Source organism: Manis javanica, chromosome 15 (assembly GCF_040802235.1).
Source record: "Manis javanica isolate MJ-LG chromosome 15, MJ_LKY, whole genome shotgun sequence".
Classification (NCBI taxonomy): domain Eukaryota; kingdom Metazoa; phylum Chordata; class Mammalia; order Pholidota; family Manidae; genus Manis; species Manis javanica.
Window position 1 is genome coordinate 23,560,134 of NC_133170.1, and position 17,523 is coordinate 23,577,656.

Below are 17,523 nucleotides of genomic sequence, written 5' to 3' on the forward strand. Positions count from 1 at the left end.
TTCTTCTGGACTGAAGTATAAATACACATTATGTTATTCCTCTTTCTCATCCCATTTCCTACACACGAAGGAATGCTAAAGGATTTGCTTCTTGGTGGGTTCAAGCTGCCACCTCCACCCCAGAATCCCCACATCTGTTTTTAAATTACAAAGGATCTAGTCACCAAAAGTCCCAGTTTTGGGGGGAACCTTTTGTTAGTATACATGTTACAAAACTGGAGTCTGAGTTTGCCTGTCGCTCTGGGGTTTAAATGACCTGTTACTTAGCATTATACTGTGACTTGCCAGGGGGCAAGTTGCCAGGAACCTAGGGAAACTAGGACTGAGAATATAAATGCAAAGTATGTTTTCCCTTTATTCTCCTATAATCTAATTAACTGTTCATTTCTCCTGCCCCAGAAATGTTTAAACACACACAATAAATACAATAATATATGTAACAATTACACACCTAGCCTGCCACCCATCTCTACTTCCTTAAAACCTGTCTCCTATAGACGTTGACTGTGAGGTGCTAACTCTCCTGAAATGCTGCAGTGGAAGGAGAGCTCCTCTGCCGCCTTTTTGGGTTTTTTTAATTGCATCAAGTTTACATTACCAGATCCATTCTCTGCTGTACCATCTGTCTCTAACATTTTCAGTGAAGATTCCTTAGCTGTCATCTTACTTCTTCAATGAATATTTCTGCTTTGTAACAAAGCTGCTATAGGCAGGAACTAAAAACTGAAAGCGAAGTAATGGGTAACCTTTGAATTACACTGTTTTGCAATCACAGCTTCTCCATAAGATGATGAGTTACTAAAAGGAGATTCATTGGAAAATTGGGAATAAGTTGACTATAGGAATGAATATGTCAGACCATTAATATTTCCTGAGCTTTAGTCAAAGGACAAGTAGTATCTGGCTCTGAGGGAAAGAACACTCCAGAACAAATAGAATACATACTTGAAACTGCTAAGTGCTTTAGAATTTTAAAATGCATAGTGCTTTCATCTTAGATCAATTCAACAGGCTTCTGTCCTGTCAAAAAGGAGTAACAGGGACCATATATACCTTTCTGCCTGAATCAACTAAAAAAGAATGAAAGAAAGGAAAGAAGTAGTATGAAAAAATCCTTTCAAGATGCTGGGCATCACACAATGAAGGGCAGTGATCCTCTGAAAACAAAACTGGTGAGCCCTAAAATTGCACCCGCTTATTGCTCAGTATTTCAAAGACATTACTTAAGAATGGTTTAACACTGGGGGAAATCCTGGGGCAAAATTCCTTTGAAACCGAAATCAGTGAAAAGGAGAAATAAAGTGGGAGAAACCCATTTATTGCTTACAAGGAGTCATCCACTTCTGCTCACCTGTGTCTCTCACAACCCAACTGGAGGAAAGGGGGCCCCACCCAACCTCTCCAGTCCAGATATGCCCTTGCTTCCCCTTCTAATTACCTATTGATATGGAGATGGACTTCTCTCTACCCCTTGGAAACACTTATTGACATGGAGATGCACTAAGGCCAGGGAAGAGATTCTGGAAATGTTGCAATTTTACCTACAAATGGGAAACCCAAGCAAATGCTAATGGTTCCAGGAGTCCAAGAGGCAAAAATGAAACAAAGTGTCTAGAAGACAGAGGATCAGAAAGGAAGAAGATGTGCTGAGAGAACCCTGGAGATTTATAGTGTTCCCCTTGAATTCAGCAGTGTACTGATCAGACTCCTGTACTGACACTGAGCAGGTCAGTCCCCCCTGTTCCCACCACCCCCATGAAGCCCTTCAGACTTCTCATTAAAAAGAAAAGCTGAAGTCCCTCAGTTAGGACCTAGAGGATGGGAATTAAGACTGAGTAGTTGGAGATTAAATGAAATGGGAGTTTGAAATGGGAGTAAAGCAAACTCTAGACACACTGGAGTCAAGTTCCTCCTCAAGGCCACAGATAAACTCCTGATTTATGTTTCCTTGAGATGTTTTGCAGGAACTTAGGCTCCCACCAGATAAGCAACTTGCACACACAGAGACCCCAGACTTGGTAGAACCAGACTGACCCCTAAGATTCCTGAAGTAATCCCATCACCTCATCATTAACCAATCAGAAGAATGGGCACATGCTGGTCACACACCCTACAAGCCTTTCCCATAATTTTGCCTTTAAAAAAACTTGTTGATAGTCCAATATGGAATTTGGGGCTATAAGCATTAGCTACCAGTTGTCCTCGCTTGGTGCCCTGCAATTAAAGGAAACTCCGTCATTCCCACTGAGATGGGAATAGAGCCTGTTCAGACTAACCAGACTAGAAAACCTTATCACTTAGGGGGCATTTCAGAAGTACTAAGAATTATCTTACCTAAGTAGTGGAGAGTGATTAGCCAGAGAAAAACCAGTGAGAAAGTACAACTTCAAACTCTTGGTTTCCCCTGTGAATTTACGTTCACACCAATCCGCCTCAATTTCCCCCCAGAACCTAATAAAAACTAGCCTCCCCTTTGCGCCTTCAGACTTGCCTGTGGTTCATGTTAGTTTGCTTTTCCCAAATTGGAATTCCTCTCCTATTCCCAAATAAAATCTTTGTTTAATTAAACTACCATTTTCATTTTTTAAGTTCTTAAGTAATCACAGCACTAGGAGCATCTTTTGTTCTAATGAGGCAACTCTGGGTGGCTTCTGGATGGGCGCTGGTCACAACAATGACCAAAACCTGTTAAGAAGCTTGGAATATTCTGATCCGCCCACGCCCCCCCAAGAGCGGATAGAGGGTGAGGGAAATGGAGTTAATTGATCATACCTACATGAAGAAGCCTCCATAAAATCCCAGCAGTGAGGAGCTCAGAGAGCTTATGAACACGTTGACACAGGAGGGTGATGCACCACAACTTCATAGACATGGATGCTCCTGTGCACAGGACCCTACCAGACCTCACCTATGTCTCTCTTCATCTGGCTGTACATCTGTTTCCTTGATCATATCCTTTAATAAACTGGTAAATGTGTTTCCCTGAGTTCTATTAGCCACTCAAGCAAATTAATTGAACTTGAGGAGGGGGTCATGGGGACCTCTGATTTTGTAGTGAAATCGGATACAAGTTGTGGGTAATTTGAGAACCTGTAACTTGTGACTGGTGTCTGAACTGGGGCAAAGTCTTGTGAATCTGACACTATCTTCAGGCAGATAGTGTTAGAACTGAGTTAAATTGTAGGACGCCCTGGTGCCTCAGAGAATTGCTTGGTGGGGGGAAAACTCCCACACATTGGATCAGAAGTGAAGAGTTCTAAGCAGTAAAGGACACACACACAGAGAAGAAACGTAAAGAAGGAAGGAACTGCAGTTTTTACTTTTACACAGATCTTAATAAAGGAATGCCCCAAAGGTTAGAACTGTTGTCCAAATAATTTTTTAACTGTGTCCCAGAACAAATCAAGAATATTTAGAGGAGCAAGGTAAAAATTTACAATCTCTGGACGGCAAAGATTTCAAAGAAGCAGAAAAGTAGGACCCAAGATGAGAAGAAAATCAACCAATAGAAAAAGTCCCAGGACTGACAGGTACTACAATTAGGAGGTAAAGAAATTAAAATATTCATGTAACTCTATTAACTAGAGCCATGAAAGATAAAAGAAAAGGAGACCAACTCAAACTTTTAGTGATAAAAACTGCAATGTCTTGAAGTGAAAAATTCACTGGATGGCTTAGTTAATGGCAGCTTAGACTTGCAGAAGAAAAGATCAATGAACTTGAAAACATAGCAATAGCCATTTAAGGGTAAATTCCATAATAAATTGTCACAGAATCCTTAAGAAAAAGGTTACTCACCTTTGACAAAAGTTACTACTATTAGTATTAAGAATTATTTAAAATATCTATTTTGTGGAGCTTGAGGAATTTTGAAGTACCATACAACATGAATGACTCATGTCCTCCAGTGATACTAAAAGGTAGCCTCTGTTGAGAATCACTGGTGTTGAGTGCATGATTTGGAAAGTCTAAAAATTGATAACAATGACGTTATAAAGGTAGATTAGACACACAAAATGGCCAGGATATAGCCATTGGTGAGCCCACAAAAGGTAGGTGTGCAATGGGGGTATCAGTAATAAAAATGGTGCTTTTAGGAGATTTGATATGACAGTGGCTTGTAATATGGAAGAGAGGTGGAAAGGGCTGGACAGAAAGTAATTAAAATGTGGGGACCATGGGCAGGCTGCAGCACAATGTATCATTGTGATGTGCAGATTATTTTGAGCTGCCCCTATCCTCTTCTTGGTTGAGGATGACATATATAACTCATTCTCCCTGACTGTCTCAGGAACCCATGTCTATGACTTCCTGGTATGTATGTAATGAAACTTTGTTTTTTTCGCCTTTTAGTATGTCACATGTCAATTTGATTCTTAGATCAGCTAGAAGAACTTTAAGGGATAGAGGAAATTTTTTCCTCCTGACAAAGGCATACTGCATTAATAAAAATTTCTCATATGGCCTTTTTTTCTATTTTGTAAGCTTTAAATTTCCCAAACCTATTCTTTCTTTTGGTGTTTGTGCTTGAAATGCCCAGAAACTGCCAGCAGGAAGTGTCTCTGAAAAATAAGAGAACTGAACTGACATTCGCCCTCTTTCCCAATAGTAAAGAAAAAACAAAACAAAACAAAACAAAAACAAAACTTTACTATTCTGAATCCTAAAATCTGGTTCTGATAAAATTTTAAATTGACAACATTCACAAAACAATCGTTATTAATTACTATCTTGATGAGTGCAGATTGGGTCATTTTCCAGAAGTGATTTGATTGTGTCAATTTCCAGAATGACCCAGGCAAGGTAGGTGTGAGCTCTGATATCTAGTCAAGACATGGACATTTAAAAAGATCATGATTCTCTGATGCCATGAAAACTACAACAGCTAAGAGCAAAATGTTTTGAAAACAGTGGCACGCCTAGCTGGTATGACACCTCAGAAGGAAACAATTTTTTTTTTAAACACACCCTACTCTGCCACAGAGAGCTTGAGCATACTGAGACCCAGTTTAAAAACAAGACTTCTCCAAAAAGTTGGTGCATTTGTATTCCTGGAGAAGAAGGGGACTTGGGTCAGTTCCAAATGGATTGTAGCTTCCAATTAAAATACCAAGGCTTCTTGGGTTTGCAGGTTTCACAAACTTCCACCCCAGGCACAGGGCACAAGGCAAAGGAGTTGAGGGACTGAGACTGAGACATAAAAGTGGGCAAGACCCCGACCAGAAGACAAAGAACGGTTTCCCTCTCATCTGCAACCTTTCGGAGAGCCCATAAGCCACAGGCAGTGGGCCTGTCCCAGGGAGTTCCCCCTGAGGAAAAGTACAATATTTCCAGAATCTCTAGCCTTGCCTTAGCGCATCTCCATGTCAATAGGTGTTTCCAAGGAATGGAGAGAAGTACCATCTCCATATCAACAGGTGATCACAAGGGGTGGAGAGCCAACTGGCACCTGGACTAGAGAGGTTTGTTGGGGTCTTTCTGCAGCCAGGTCGCAATAGATATGGGCTAGCAGAAGTAGATGACTGCTTATAAGCAATAAATGGGTTTCTCCCACTTTATTTCTCCCTTTGACTGATTTCAGCTTCAAAGGTTTATTTGCCCCAGGCAGGGGAAAACCTATTTTCCCCCCGGACTTACACCCCCACTCACCCCCAGAACATTCTGCAAACTCTGAGGAAGACGGAGGGTCAGGGGCCCAGGGTATTTGGGTTGAAATTCAGTAAGATTTATTTATAATTGCCTGGCCAGGGCATGAGCTCACCATCCCGCAAGTCATACCTTGCGGTAAACAGAGAAGGCTTGTTTAGTTCTCACAGTGATGGTTCCTCTTCATTCTAACCAGAAGCTCTGGGAAAAAAAAAGAAAAAGCGGAAGAGTGGAGCCCTTAGGATCTCAGGGCTGCAGGGCTCTGGGCTGCTCCCGCAGCAGCCCCCGCCTTATGGTGACCCCCTCCCCCCTCCCTGCCTCCAGGCCCTGACCTCCCGCCATTGCTGGCAGGGGACCAGGCCTCCATGTGGGGCTTTTTGCTTTGAGTTTTGCGTCCTGAAATTTAATTTCTCTGAGGGCACAGGAGGAAGCTGTGCCTGCAAACTTGCAAATGGAAAGCGCACTTCACTGGCTTCCTTTGCTCCCGGGAGGGTCACAGAACCCTGCCCAGCCTGGGAGGCCCCACTGACAGTGGACAGACAAGGGCGAGAGAATGTCCTCACTCCCTGGCCCCGATCTTGGGGTGCAGCTCTCCACCCAGGCCTGGCTCCCAAACTAGGTACCTCAGGGAGAGCAGGGAAAGCCCACTGAGGACCTGGAAGCTGATGCCCTGGCTACTGAACACGGGGACGTGGCTCTGCCTCCTTTCAGTTAAGTCCGCCTCTCTTAGCTCTCGAACGTTCTTGGGGGTGATCAGATTTCAGAGCCTAGGTTCTGCCCTGGGGCCTGTGTCAGGCCAATTTGTGTGAGCAATACATGTTATATTGTTAAGCCAGTAATTGCAGAAATCAGTCTTCGAGCAACACATCCCTCGCCCCCAACCAACACACACTGTTTTAATCTCCGAAATCGTGTAGAAGTTTCAGCAGGTGTGATAACAAAAAGCAGGTTGACTCTTTGGAAGATAGTCTGGCAGTTTTTTGAGAAGTTAAATTTACCTATCATATGATCCAACCCTCTGGCTCCTTGGCATGTACGTAAATGGTTGAAGACTGATGTCCACCCAAAACTCTGACACCCATGTTGCTAGAAGCTGTATTTGTAATGTTGCCTAGGGTAGGATATAGGAACAGGAACAAGGGACAGTTGGAACGTGAAGAAGTAAAGCTGAGAGGCAGTATGTATCTTACTACCACGGTGTCTGCTGGCTGTTTCCCATGTTTCTCTTCTAACCCTCCCCACAACACAAACGCACATGGCTTCTAATCTTAGAAAAACCGCAAGAACGCAGTCAGAACCAGTTTAGGACCATCCTGACAGCATTTGGGGCAACCTAAAGTAAATGCTCATTTTAATGCTAAAATCTCTACCCGAGAAGCTTAGAACTAATACCATAACATACAGCATATTAGGAAGCCTGACTTTAGTAATGCAGGCGTGGCTGACTTCACCACACAGTCCCTACAGCCCACCTCCTTAAGCCCCGTAGCCTTTAAACTGGAAACTTCGTCTCCCTCTCAGGCAGACAGGGTTTCCCCTGCTAATGCCAAGTAAGAGCTTGTTCCTCGCTAAACCTCACATGGTGTGACAGCTGAGGCTCATGGATAGGAGAATCCACTGTGCCCAGTAACAACAAATGACAGAACTTGGGAGTAACCAAGATTCCTGTTAATGTATGAATGGATAAACACAGTGGGAAATTTCCAAAAAATGGCATATTTTCTGGGTCTTAAAAAAAATGCTCTCAAGAAAAGACAGAGGGAACTTCAGTATTGCTAAGTGAAAGAAGGCTACCTAGAAAGGCTACATGCTGTAATCTTCCAAATATTTGACATCCTGGAAAAGACATAACTCTAGACACAGTGAATAGATCTGTGGTTGATGGGGGAGGGTTGTGAGGGATGAATACATGGAGCACAGGGGATGTTTAAAGGCAAGGGAACTATTCTGTATGACACTGTAATGATGGATAAATTGGCATAGAATATAGAGCCCATAGAATACACAATGTAAGTGTGAACCTCGGCACAAACCATGAACTTTGGTTAATAGCAATGTAGCAATATATCTGTTCATCAGTTACAATAGTAACAGGAAACTGTGGGAGGAAGATGGGTGTGGGAACTCTATTTTTTGGTCAATTTTTCCATTAACCTAAAACTGCTCTAAAATAGTCTGTTATTTTTTAAAAAAACCAGACGACTTTTACTCACTATAATTGAGTTTAGCTCAGTGATACAGGAATCTAACAATCATCCTTAACCTAGAACCAAATGTGACCAGTGTTACATGCACAGAGCTCTAAATAAATGTGCTATGTGTGTGTGTAACATGAGCTAAGGAGCCTAAGCAAAGATCATTTGCTGCCAGAATTCCTTAAATATAAATATGAAAAAGGCCCCTTAGAAACTAGTGGAGGCTACTATAAATAAGTAAAGGCACCAACCCATACAGAAGAAAGATTAAGGTGGAGAGCTGTATTTTTGCTTTGCTATGACCTTAACTTTTTAAAGAGAAATTTATCCATCCTTTCCAACCATCTACCCTTACTGAAGGGTAAATAGAATTTTAAAGATGTTCATTTCATAAGGCAACCACAACTTACAAGCACTGGTTCCTACCTTGGTGAATCAGAATCACCTGTGAGGTAGACAAACAAGCAAGTAAGAGCAGCAGCAGGAAGAGCAACATGGCTCTGCCCTGAAAACAGAGAATGTGAATGAGGGCAGGAGCAGACTGGGCAAATTATATTTAAAAGCAAACAGAATCAATTGCCTTTTCTTGAAGTAGCTAAATAGAAGCAACAGCAGTATCCTGACCATCCAGATTATAGCAGCTGACAATGCAAATAAAACTTTACCTTTATAGGAAACGACAAAGAGAATATAAAACAACAATATATATACGTGTATATCTTAAAACAGCACATAGTTTAAGAAAGTGAAACAATAATGACTGATTAGCACTAATGGAAGTTAGACTCCTACTCTACCATTGAGACTGGGAGACAGAACTGTCTGCCTTCTTGGCCATTTTACTTCAAAGGGATGGCTCCTAGATCCTTGAGAAAGATATTCCTAGGTTGTAAAACTGGCAAGAAGCTGGCGATTTACATCTCACTGGGGCAGAGAGAAAGAATGTACAACTGCAAGTTTTCTAAAGTAAATGCTTTAAGGAAAAGGAGATGAGGAGCCCATGTCCAGCAGAAACCTCTCTTAAGTATATTCAGGCTGAGGGCAACAGTAAGGCCCTCCAGGTCACCATATACATACGTAAATCTTGCTCAGAGGTAAGATGATATTTACTTACCTTCTAAAGTTCTAATAGAAGACCTAAAAGAATATTATATTTCAGTTTGCAAAGTCTAAGCAATACGGATTACATTTTACGTTGCAAACAGTTAAAAGACTCCTAGCAATGCAACCAGTAAGTATTGTTTTAATCCACTGGAATTTGGCCAGACCACTTAACCAAAAGCAGAACTAACTTTTAAGTACTGTGGCCAGGCTTCAGCAGACCTGTGAAGTGGCAAAATTTTATTTTAGTTGTTTCCCCACGTGACTGGATATTTGTAGTACTATAACAGCAAGGAGTGGTATCAAACGTTGCAAAAGGAACCCTGGGTATTGGAGATAGGAAACAGAGTTTGTTCTCTGCTCCTCTATGAAATCAAGAAAATAAAAACTGGGTAACACATATTGGTGAGTCAAATGAAATAATGAGGTTTAAGTGTTTTAGTGATAACTTTTACTTTCTGACATTATTACAAAGAAATCTTAAGGACAGAAAGAAAAGCATTGTGCTGCTTTCCAGTACGATCTGTTAGTATATTAACTCAGTTAAAAATTACAGGGGTTTTAAAGCAACTGCCAAGGAAGTTCTGTTACAGAAAACCAGAAAACCTGGACTGAATCGAGGGTGGAAGAACCAAGCGGTACTTGGAGGTCTTGGAGGCTGGAACTTCATTTCACACCAGTGGGCTCAGAGGAGAGTGAGCTCCAAAGATCTGAGCCCTGAGTACAGCAGGGCCATGCCTTTTATACATTTACTACAAAGCTAGGGGGGAGTCAGCACCCAGGAACCATTGCAGTGGGAACTATTAGGTCACTATAGCTGTATTCAGGATGCTAGTTGTATTTTAATCCATTTCTGTAAAGGTTACCTGGATACTGTATTATAAATTAATGGCTTCTATGACTATGATCAACAAGCTGTTCCAGGGGTAGGAGGGAATACGTTGTTATATTCTTTCAATCCCAAGCACCCAAGCACCTTGTTATTCCTCTACATTCCTGAAGTCTTAACAGAAATCCTGTTTCCTTGGCTTTCTTGGCTTCCCACCACACCTGCCAAGAGGGGAAGGGATTTGAGAACTTTCTGAGTATTTCCTCATCAGTTCGACTCTAGCAATTGCTGCCCCATGTCTCCATGTACAAATACCCGCAAATGTGTGGGGAAACATCAAATGAAAACTCTTGAAAATCAGTACCACTCAGTGCTCATCTCTTCCCCCCTCATCCACCACACCCACAGACATCTAGGGGGACCTTGGAATAAAAACCTGAAAATAACGGAGGAATTTTTCAGGAAACTCTTACAGCAGTGGTTCTAAAACTTTGATATGCCTGCAAATCACCCAGAGACCTTGTAAAACTCCAGATATGAATTCAGTGGGTCTGGTATAGGACCCAAGTTTCCTCATTTCTAACCTAGCTGTGGTGATGGGAATTTCCAGCAACTTCCTGCCCAACATCCGGTCAGAAACACTCACTGCCAGGTTAGTAAAAGGGGTGGAGCCCCGCAGTCCTTAGTAGTGTTCTTTCCCAAAGCAGGAGGTGAGGGAGGAGTGATCAGGGAAGTTGCCTTTGTGTAAGGAGGGGGGTGCCACACAGTATAAAGGGGGAGTCTGTCCCCAGGAACAAGCAGCTCTTGTTTTCAGGTACCCTGCCCCACCCCAACTGCCCAACACTCAGGTGCAAACAGGGATCCAGGCCACATACCTGGGGCATATTTAAGTATCTCTACTCAAGAGTTCTTCAAAGCCAGTGGAATTATTCTTCCTAAAACCCCACTTCTGAGACTGGCATCGGTGAAAAAAGGAAGGAGCAACTGAATAGCTTTGAAGGCAACTTAGACAGACATGGGAAGTGACTTTCCAGATTTGGAAAAGTGAATTAGGTGAGGAGGGATGGTTAACTGTCTGGGTGCTTCCCTCTTGCCTTTGGTGTATCCGGCAGATGGATAAAGTGGAATCCACTTCAAGAGTACGTGGAGGGAATTGGGGGTTCATGGTGTTAGGGTCTAGGACTCTGGGGTTTCCCAGAGAACAAGACACACGGACACAGAGATGAAAATTCAAGCAAAGTCTTTATTCAGCCAGCAAGCTGGGGTCGACAGCACCTCCCCTGACACGCAGGCCGAGTCCGAGCTGCCGACCCCGAAGCAACTTTGGGTACTGATTATATAGGATCTTCACAGCTGTTACACCAAAGCCCTCGCAGTTCTACAACTAATAGATTTAAAACACACTCTATATTGTATCCAATGGGAAACATTGTAACCTTTTTAGGGACCGCGCCAGTTGCCTGCCCACTGCAATTGTTATCTCTTGCTTACCCAAGCATGTCTATGTGACTTATCACGGCTTACATCCCCAGGCGTTCCCAGGCTGTTGCCCACTTCTAGTTATCTAACTTAGGGTAGGCGCATTTCTCAGAAGCTTCGGGTAATTTACACAAGAAAAGACTGGGTGGCTCTCGCTCTAGGCAGTCAGGTTGTCATTAGTTCTTTTTTCTGACTCTTGATGCTCTCTGCACTCCCTTACAATGGAATGGTGGTTCATGGTGTTAAAAATAAGACAACAGGCCCCAAATGGAGTCTCTCCTGCTAAGCCCCGCATCACCAAACAGATTTAATTACAGTGTCAGCTCCCCCAGAAATGGAATCTTAAACCAATCAGGAATAACTGAAGGGAAGTGAAAACTACATCTGATATTCTTATCAGTAAGAAAGCAACACCCTCTGATAGTCTTAAAGAAGGGAAAACTGTGCTGGCAACACCCTGATGCAAAATCGATCACAGACCAAGTCAAAGCAATTAAAAAAGAGACTGCTGAGAAAGAAGAAAGGAGATTTGACATGCATAAAATTGGTATTCCTGAAGCCTAGACCACAACAGAAAAAATTAATGGGTGAACACTTTACTAAAATAAGAGGTAAATTATGAACTTTACAGAACATAGTAAGCACATCATAGTGAAGTTCCTTATTTTTCAGTATAAAGAAGAAGTATGTATCTCCTAATGGGGTATATCTACCCCCACCTTAGACTTTGCCACAGACACAGCAATGGCTGAAAATAAAAGATTCACATCTAAACTGTCTGAGGAAAACAGTGCGTGACCAAGTTCTTATACCCGCCCAGTTCTCATGCAAATGCAGAATCAAGACTTAACATTAGGAATGTATTGAATACAACATCTGTAGACTCTTTCTGAAAATAAATGACTTAACAAACAAACCCAGCCAACTAATGGATAGTTGAAAATAAGAGTCTCAGGAAAAATGAAGACATTGTATGAAATGGAACTATAGAATCTCCACTAGAGCTAATGATTGTACTTAATTTTGAGGTTTAAACTAAGTAGTGCATAACCAATATTCCCCTACAAAAAAACCAAATCTTCTAAAATTATCCAGCACCACATACCAGGAGACTAAGGAGTCTCACTCACCTGTAAATCATGTAATAGGGCAGGCAGACCCCGGTATGGCTGTGCAAATGGCAGGAGACTATGAACCAACAGCAACCCCTTTTCCTGTAGCATCTGGAAAGTACTAACTTGGGCAGATACCTACAGAAAAAGAACCTTTATAGGAGCTTAGGTTTCTAGAGGGTAATTTCCAGCACTTCACTGTAGTAAAACAAGCAAACAAAAACAAGTTTGAATGTATTAGAGTGGGTAAAAGACTTTACAAGCATTGCCCTTCCCCTAAGCTGGCACAGCTTAGAGAAACATGAAGCTACCTGGGATCCTTCCCATGGGTCAGGGGGTGAGTCCCTGGCTTCCCCAGATGGGTGAGACTTTTCTCTCCCACAGCATCCAGAATACCTAAAGAGTTTATGACACTAGGAATGAGGCAGATAAAAATATCAGCAAGCATTAAAGATTGGACAGATCTTGCTGACTGTGTGTTCTGGACTCCAGCAAGATGCCTGTCAAGGCTTGCTGGATAAAACTTCACCCATGTATTTCCCCAGCTGGCCCAATTCCCTGAGTGCCAAACCCACACCTCTACCGATTCCCTGGCTGGCTCCTGTGCGCACTCCTGAGGGTGGCAGCAAGAGCAAGCTCAGTTATATAGGAAGTAGGCAGAAAATAAGCCAGAGGCTGAGGGCAAGGGAGAAAGCACAATCTTCAGATTAAGCACCACCTTCAGGAAAAGAAAAGCAACGTTACCAAAGTCAGCCTGTTGTGTTATAAGATCCATAGATGAATATAAGCTTGAGAATCTACCAAAGGAGGGAGCAAGAAGCCTGGAGCAGGTATATCCATTCAGGGCCAGAGAATGCCTCAGAATATATGCAGGAGCAACAAAAGGTACCTCTCTTCTGAAGGCAGTAAGGACTGGAAGAGTTGACTGCTACTCAAATGTGAAAACAGTAATGCAAAAGACTCCAAGAAACAGGAAGAATCAAAGAAACATGACATCAGCAAAAGGTCATAATAACCCTCCAACAATCAAACTCTAAGACACAGAGATCTATGATTTACCAAGTAAAGTTTCAAAAGAGCTGCTTTGAGGGACTCAATGAGCTACAAGAAAACACAGAAAGACAATTCAGCAAAATTAGGAAAACAAATATTAGCAAGACTTCAACAGCACATTAAAAGGATCACACAGCATGGTAAGTGGGATTTATCCCTGAGATGCAAGAATGGTTTATATTATTTAAAAATCAATAAGTGCAATACATCACACCAATAGAAGGAAATATAAAAATCATGATTATCTCAATAAATGCAGAAAAAGCATTTGACAGAAAAAACATCCTTTCCTAATAAAAACTTTCAACGAATTGGGTATAATAAAAGCCATATACAAAAATCCAACAGCTAACATCATACTCTATGGTAAAAGGTTGAAAGCTTTTCTTCTAAAATCAAGCAAAAGACAAGTGTGCCCATTCTCACCACTCTCCCTCAACATAGTCCTGGAAGTCCTAGCCACAGCAATCAGATAAGATAAAGAAATAAGAGACGTCCACATCTGAAAGGAAAATGAAAAATTGTCTTTATTTGGAGGTCATATGGTCTTATATATAGAAAATCCTAGACACTTAACCAAAAACTGTTGGAACTAATCAACAAATTCAGTAGAGTTGTAGAATTAAAACCAATATATAGAAATCAGTTGCATTTCTATACACTAACAATGGAATATTTGAAAAAGAAATAAAACAATCTCATCAAAAACAATAAAATATTTAGGAATAAATTTAACCAAGAAAGTAATATGCCACCATCCTACATGGATGGAGCCCACCACAGGTGGAACGAAAACAAGACTTGGAAAGAAATTGAAGAAGACAGAACCAAAAGGAAGGATATATGTGTTCAAGAATTGGAAGAATGAATATTGTTAAAATGTCCACATTACTCTAAGTTAATGCTGCCCCTTTCAAAATTCCAATGACATTTTCACAGAAATAGAAAAAATCCAAAAATTCGTATGTAACAATGGAAGACCCCTTATAGCTAAAACAATCCTGAGAAAAAAGAACAAAGCTGGAGGCCTCACACTTACTATTTCAAAGTACATTCTGTAGCTATAGTAATCAAAACCACATGGTACTAGTATGAAAATAGACCAAAGGAACCAAATGGAGAGCCTCGTGTGGGGATGAGCACTGCCCACTTATAACCTTTTGTCCCAGAATAATCATGTGTCCACATGGCCCCCTCCCTCAGGTGGTATGCTCAGTATATGGTATGTTAATGGCTCGGGGCTGGCCAAACCTAGGCCTACCTTAACTGTAGAAATATCACTGGGTGGCAGACCCCTCTGACCAAGGTTTTGTTTCTTGGGGCGCTGGTCACTTATGAATGATCCCTTCTAGCAAGGCACAGCCTCTGTCGCCCTGCCCGTGGCACACACACAGTCTTTGTCTCCCCACCCCACCACCCATATAAGCCATTCCCTCCCTTGTCCACCAGAGTGGTGTGAAACCTCATCCAGCGAGCCTCTCCTGGACTCCTTTTACGTAAGTCCTTATAAGCCCTCACGTCTCACATAGTGTCTCCAGGTCTTTCCTTCAGTTTTTCAAGCTGTTTCCCATCACAAGTGACTGATTTGGGTGTATGATCAGACTTATGATCACACAATTGGCAAGCCAGCCAAAAGACCAAGGGAATTCCTGTGAACACCAAGAGAGAGGGAAGGGGAATTCTGTGAGGGAAATCCCAGGCTGGCTGGCGTGCTCGATGTGGGGGCTAGTTGCCACCATCCTACATGGATGGAGCCCACCACAGGTATATGGAGATGCCCCCAAAATGCCAGAGGGCCTAGGGGAAGTCTTTGGCATGATAGCGGGAGCCTGGGTTATTGCTGTGGCCAGGAAATGGACCCTCCTTGTGGCAGTTTGGCTAGCAACTGAATCCAAACTAGAAGCTAAAGCAAAAGTTACACAATTACAGGAGGAACTGAAATGGGAACAGGAATCAAGCCTAGGCTAAGCAGAGACAACAGAAACATTATTGAATTGTTTGTGTGAATCTGCTAATAAGATAGAGGTCCCACCTCACATCTGTTAGTATAGTTAAAATTTAAAAAGCAAAACAGAAAATAACAAGTGTTGACAATGATGTGGAAAAATTGGAACTCTCATGCACTGTTGGTGAGATAGTCAAACAGGGCAATTGCTATGCAAAACAACATAAGTGTTCTTCAAAATTTTTAAATAAGACTACAATATGATATAGTAATCCCACTTCTGTGTATATGTTCAAAAGAATTGTAAGCAGGGTCTTTAAGACATATTTGCATACCCATGTTCATAGCAGCATTATTCACGATGTCCCAGAATTTAAAGCAGTCCAAATAGCCATTGTCAGAAAAATGGATAAAGAAAATGTGGTATATACATATAACAGAATGTTATTCAGCCTTCAAAAGAAAGAAAATACTGTCACATATTATAATAGATATGAATCTTGATGATATTATAAGTGAAATGAGCCAGTTACAAAAGGACAAATCATTGTATTATTCCACTTATATAAGGTACCTAATGTAGTAAAACTTACAGAAACGGAAAGACTATTGGTTACCAGGGGCTGGGGGGAGGGAAATAAAGGGAATTTTTTAATGGGTGTAGAGTTTCAGATTTGCAAGATGAAAAAATCCTGGAGATCTGTTCCACAATAATGTGAACATAACACTATCGAACTGTATACTTAAAAACTGTTGAGAAGGTAAATTGTATGTGTCCTTACCTCACTAGAAAAAAGAGAAAAACACAAAGAAAATTTGTGCAATTGGGGAAAACTACTGTTCAATAATGACAAGGGGGAGGTGGATGTTTTCTGAAAATATTCAAGGTGTAAGAATGTTTTTACAACAGACTATCTCCCCTTTCCCCCACTCGGAGAATTGGAAGATGCTTGATTGTTGGAAAGAATGCAATGGGATGATGGAGAGGAGAGATTGAATAAAATCTCCAAGGGTTAAAGGTATGCCGCAGTATCAGTACCTCATTTAATATTGACATGTGACTCAATGTGCACCATGAACTAGCTTACTTGGATATAGAATTATAAACAAAGCGATTCTTGCTAAACTCAAACAACTGAACAATGCTTATTAGCTTCCAAGAAAATTTAAAACTATTAGGGGGTTAGATGTGGTCTCAGAGAAGTAAGAGAAAAAAGTTCTCGCCACTGAAGTGTTAATGCACCATTTGGCTACGGATTGTTTGTTCTCTGCTTGGTCTGCTCACTCATCAGCATCCAGCTAAACTGCTCAAGTATCAGGTTTTTTTTGTGTGAGTCTTAGTCCTTCAGTGTTCTGGAAAAACAGACACATTTTATACCTCCTTCCTCTCTGTTCCTGCAGATTTTGCACACAAAAAATTTATAATTTATTTGTGATGTGATAATGTCTAGGCTGTTTTTGCAGTTAAATGGAAAGTTCCCCTTGAACCATGACTGTTTTTGCAATGCCAGAGAATAACTACATGGATATAGATTGAAAAGATGAATGAATGTGTGAGGTACTTATTGTGCTTATCCTGGGCTTCGTATCTGCACTGGGGAATAGATACAGAGCACCTTCTGTATTAGTTTGCTAGGGCCACCACCATAATAAAATATCACAAACTGGGTGGCTTAAACAATAGATACTTATTTTTTATAGTAAGTCTGAGATCAAGATGTCAGCAGGATTAATTTTTCTGAGGCCTCTCTTCTTGTGTTGTAAATAGCCATCTTCTCTCCATGTTTTCATATGATCCTTTCTCTGTATGCATCTGTGTCCTCATCTCTACTTGTAAGGACACCAGTCACACTGGATTAACACTCACTCTAATGGTGTCATTTTAATTTAATGACCTCTTTAGAGACCCTATCTCCACATACAGTCAAATGTAATGTATTTTGAGGTACTAGGGCTAGGATTTGGATATATGAATACTTTGGTGGGGGTGTGGTAGGGGGGAACATCTCCTAATGAATTTTTCATGTTTAAGCCAGGCTAATGGTTTCTTTTGGCTGCAAAAGATGATTTTGTGCATGTGTGAGTGGGTACAAACATTGAATTTGCAATTATTAATACAAGCATCAGACCCCCAAATTAAAGACTTCTAAACATCACCTGAAC

At 41.4% G+C, this 17,523-nt stretch overlaps 2 protein-coding genes across 12 annotated transcripts in view; one reads left to right on the forward strand and one right to left on the reverse strand.

Annotated features, from left to right (window-relative positions):
* The window catches only part of LOC108404243 (C-type lectin domain family 2 member D11-like), a 36,737-nt gene extending 20,482 nt beyond the window's left edge, over nt 1-16,255 (reverse strand). Inside the window, exons 1-3 of one of the 3 annotated variants that reach the window (XM_073223824.1) lie at nt 13,252-16,250; nt 12,381-12,500; nt 599-5,847 (exon numbers count right to left, since the gene is read on the reverse strand). In XM_073223824.1, coding sequence (XP_073079925.1) covers nt 599-662 — 64 coding nt within the window. In that variant the 5' untranslated portion in view covers nt 663-5,847; nt 12,381-12,500; nt 13,252-16,250. Of the gene's footprint in view, nt 1-598; nt 5,848-12,380 lie in introns of all 3 variants that reach the window. The other 2 variants (XM_073223823.1, XM_037008722.2) reach the window with 2 other exon arrangements.
* Nucleotides 1-17,523, forward strand: part of KLRB1 (killer cell lectin like receptor B1) — a 111,315-nt gene that overhangs the window by 81,611 nt on the left and 12,181 nt on the right. Inside the window, exon 3 of one of the 9 annotated variants that reach the window (XM_037008720.2) lies at nt 16,298-16,379. The exons of the other annotated variants lie outside the window; for them this stretch is intronic. The gene's annotated coding sequence lies outside the window, so the exon portion shown is untranslated. The remainder of the gene's footprint in view (nt 1-16,297; nt 16,380-17,523) is intronic. 9 annotated transcript variants of the gene reach the window in all.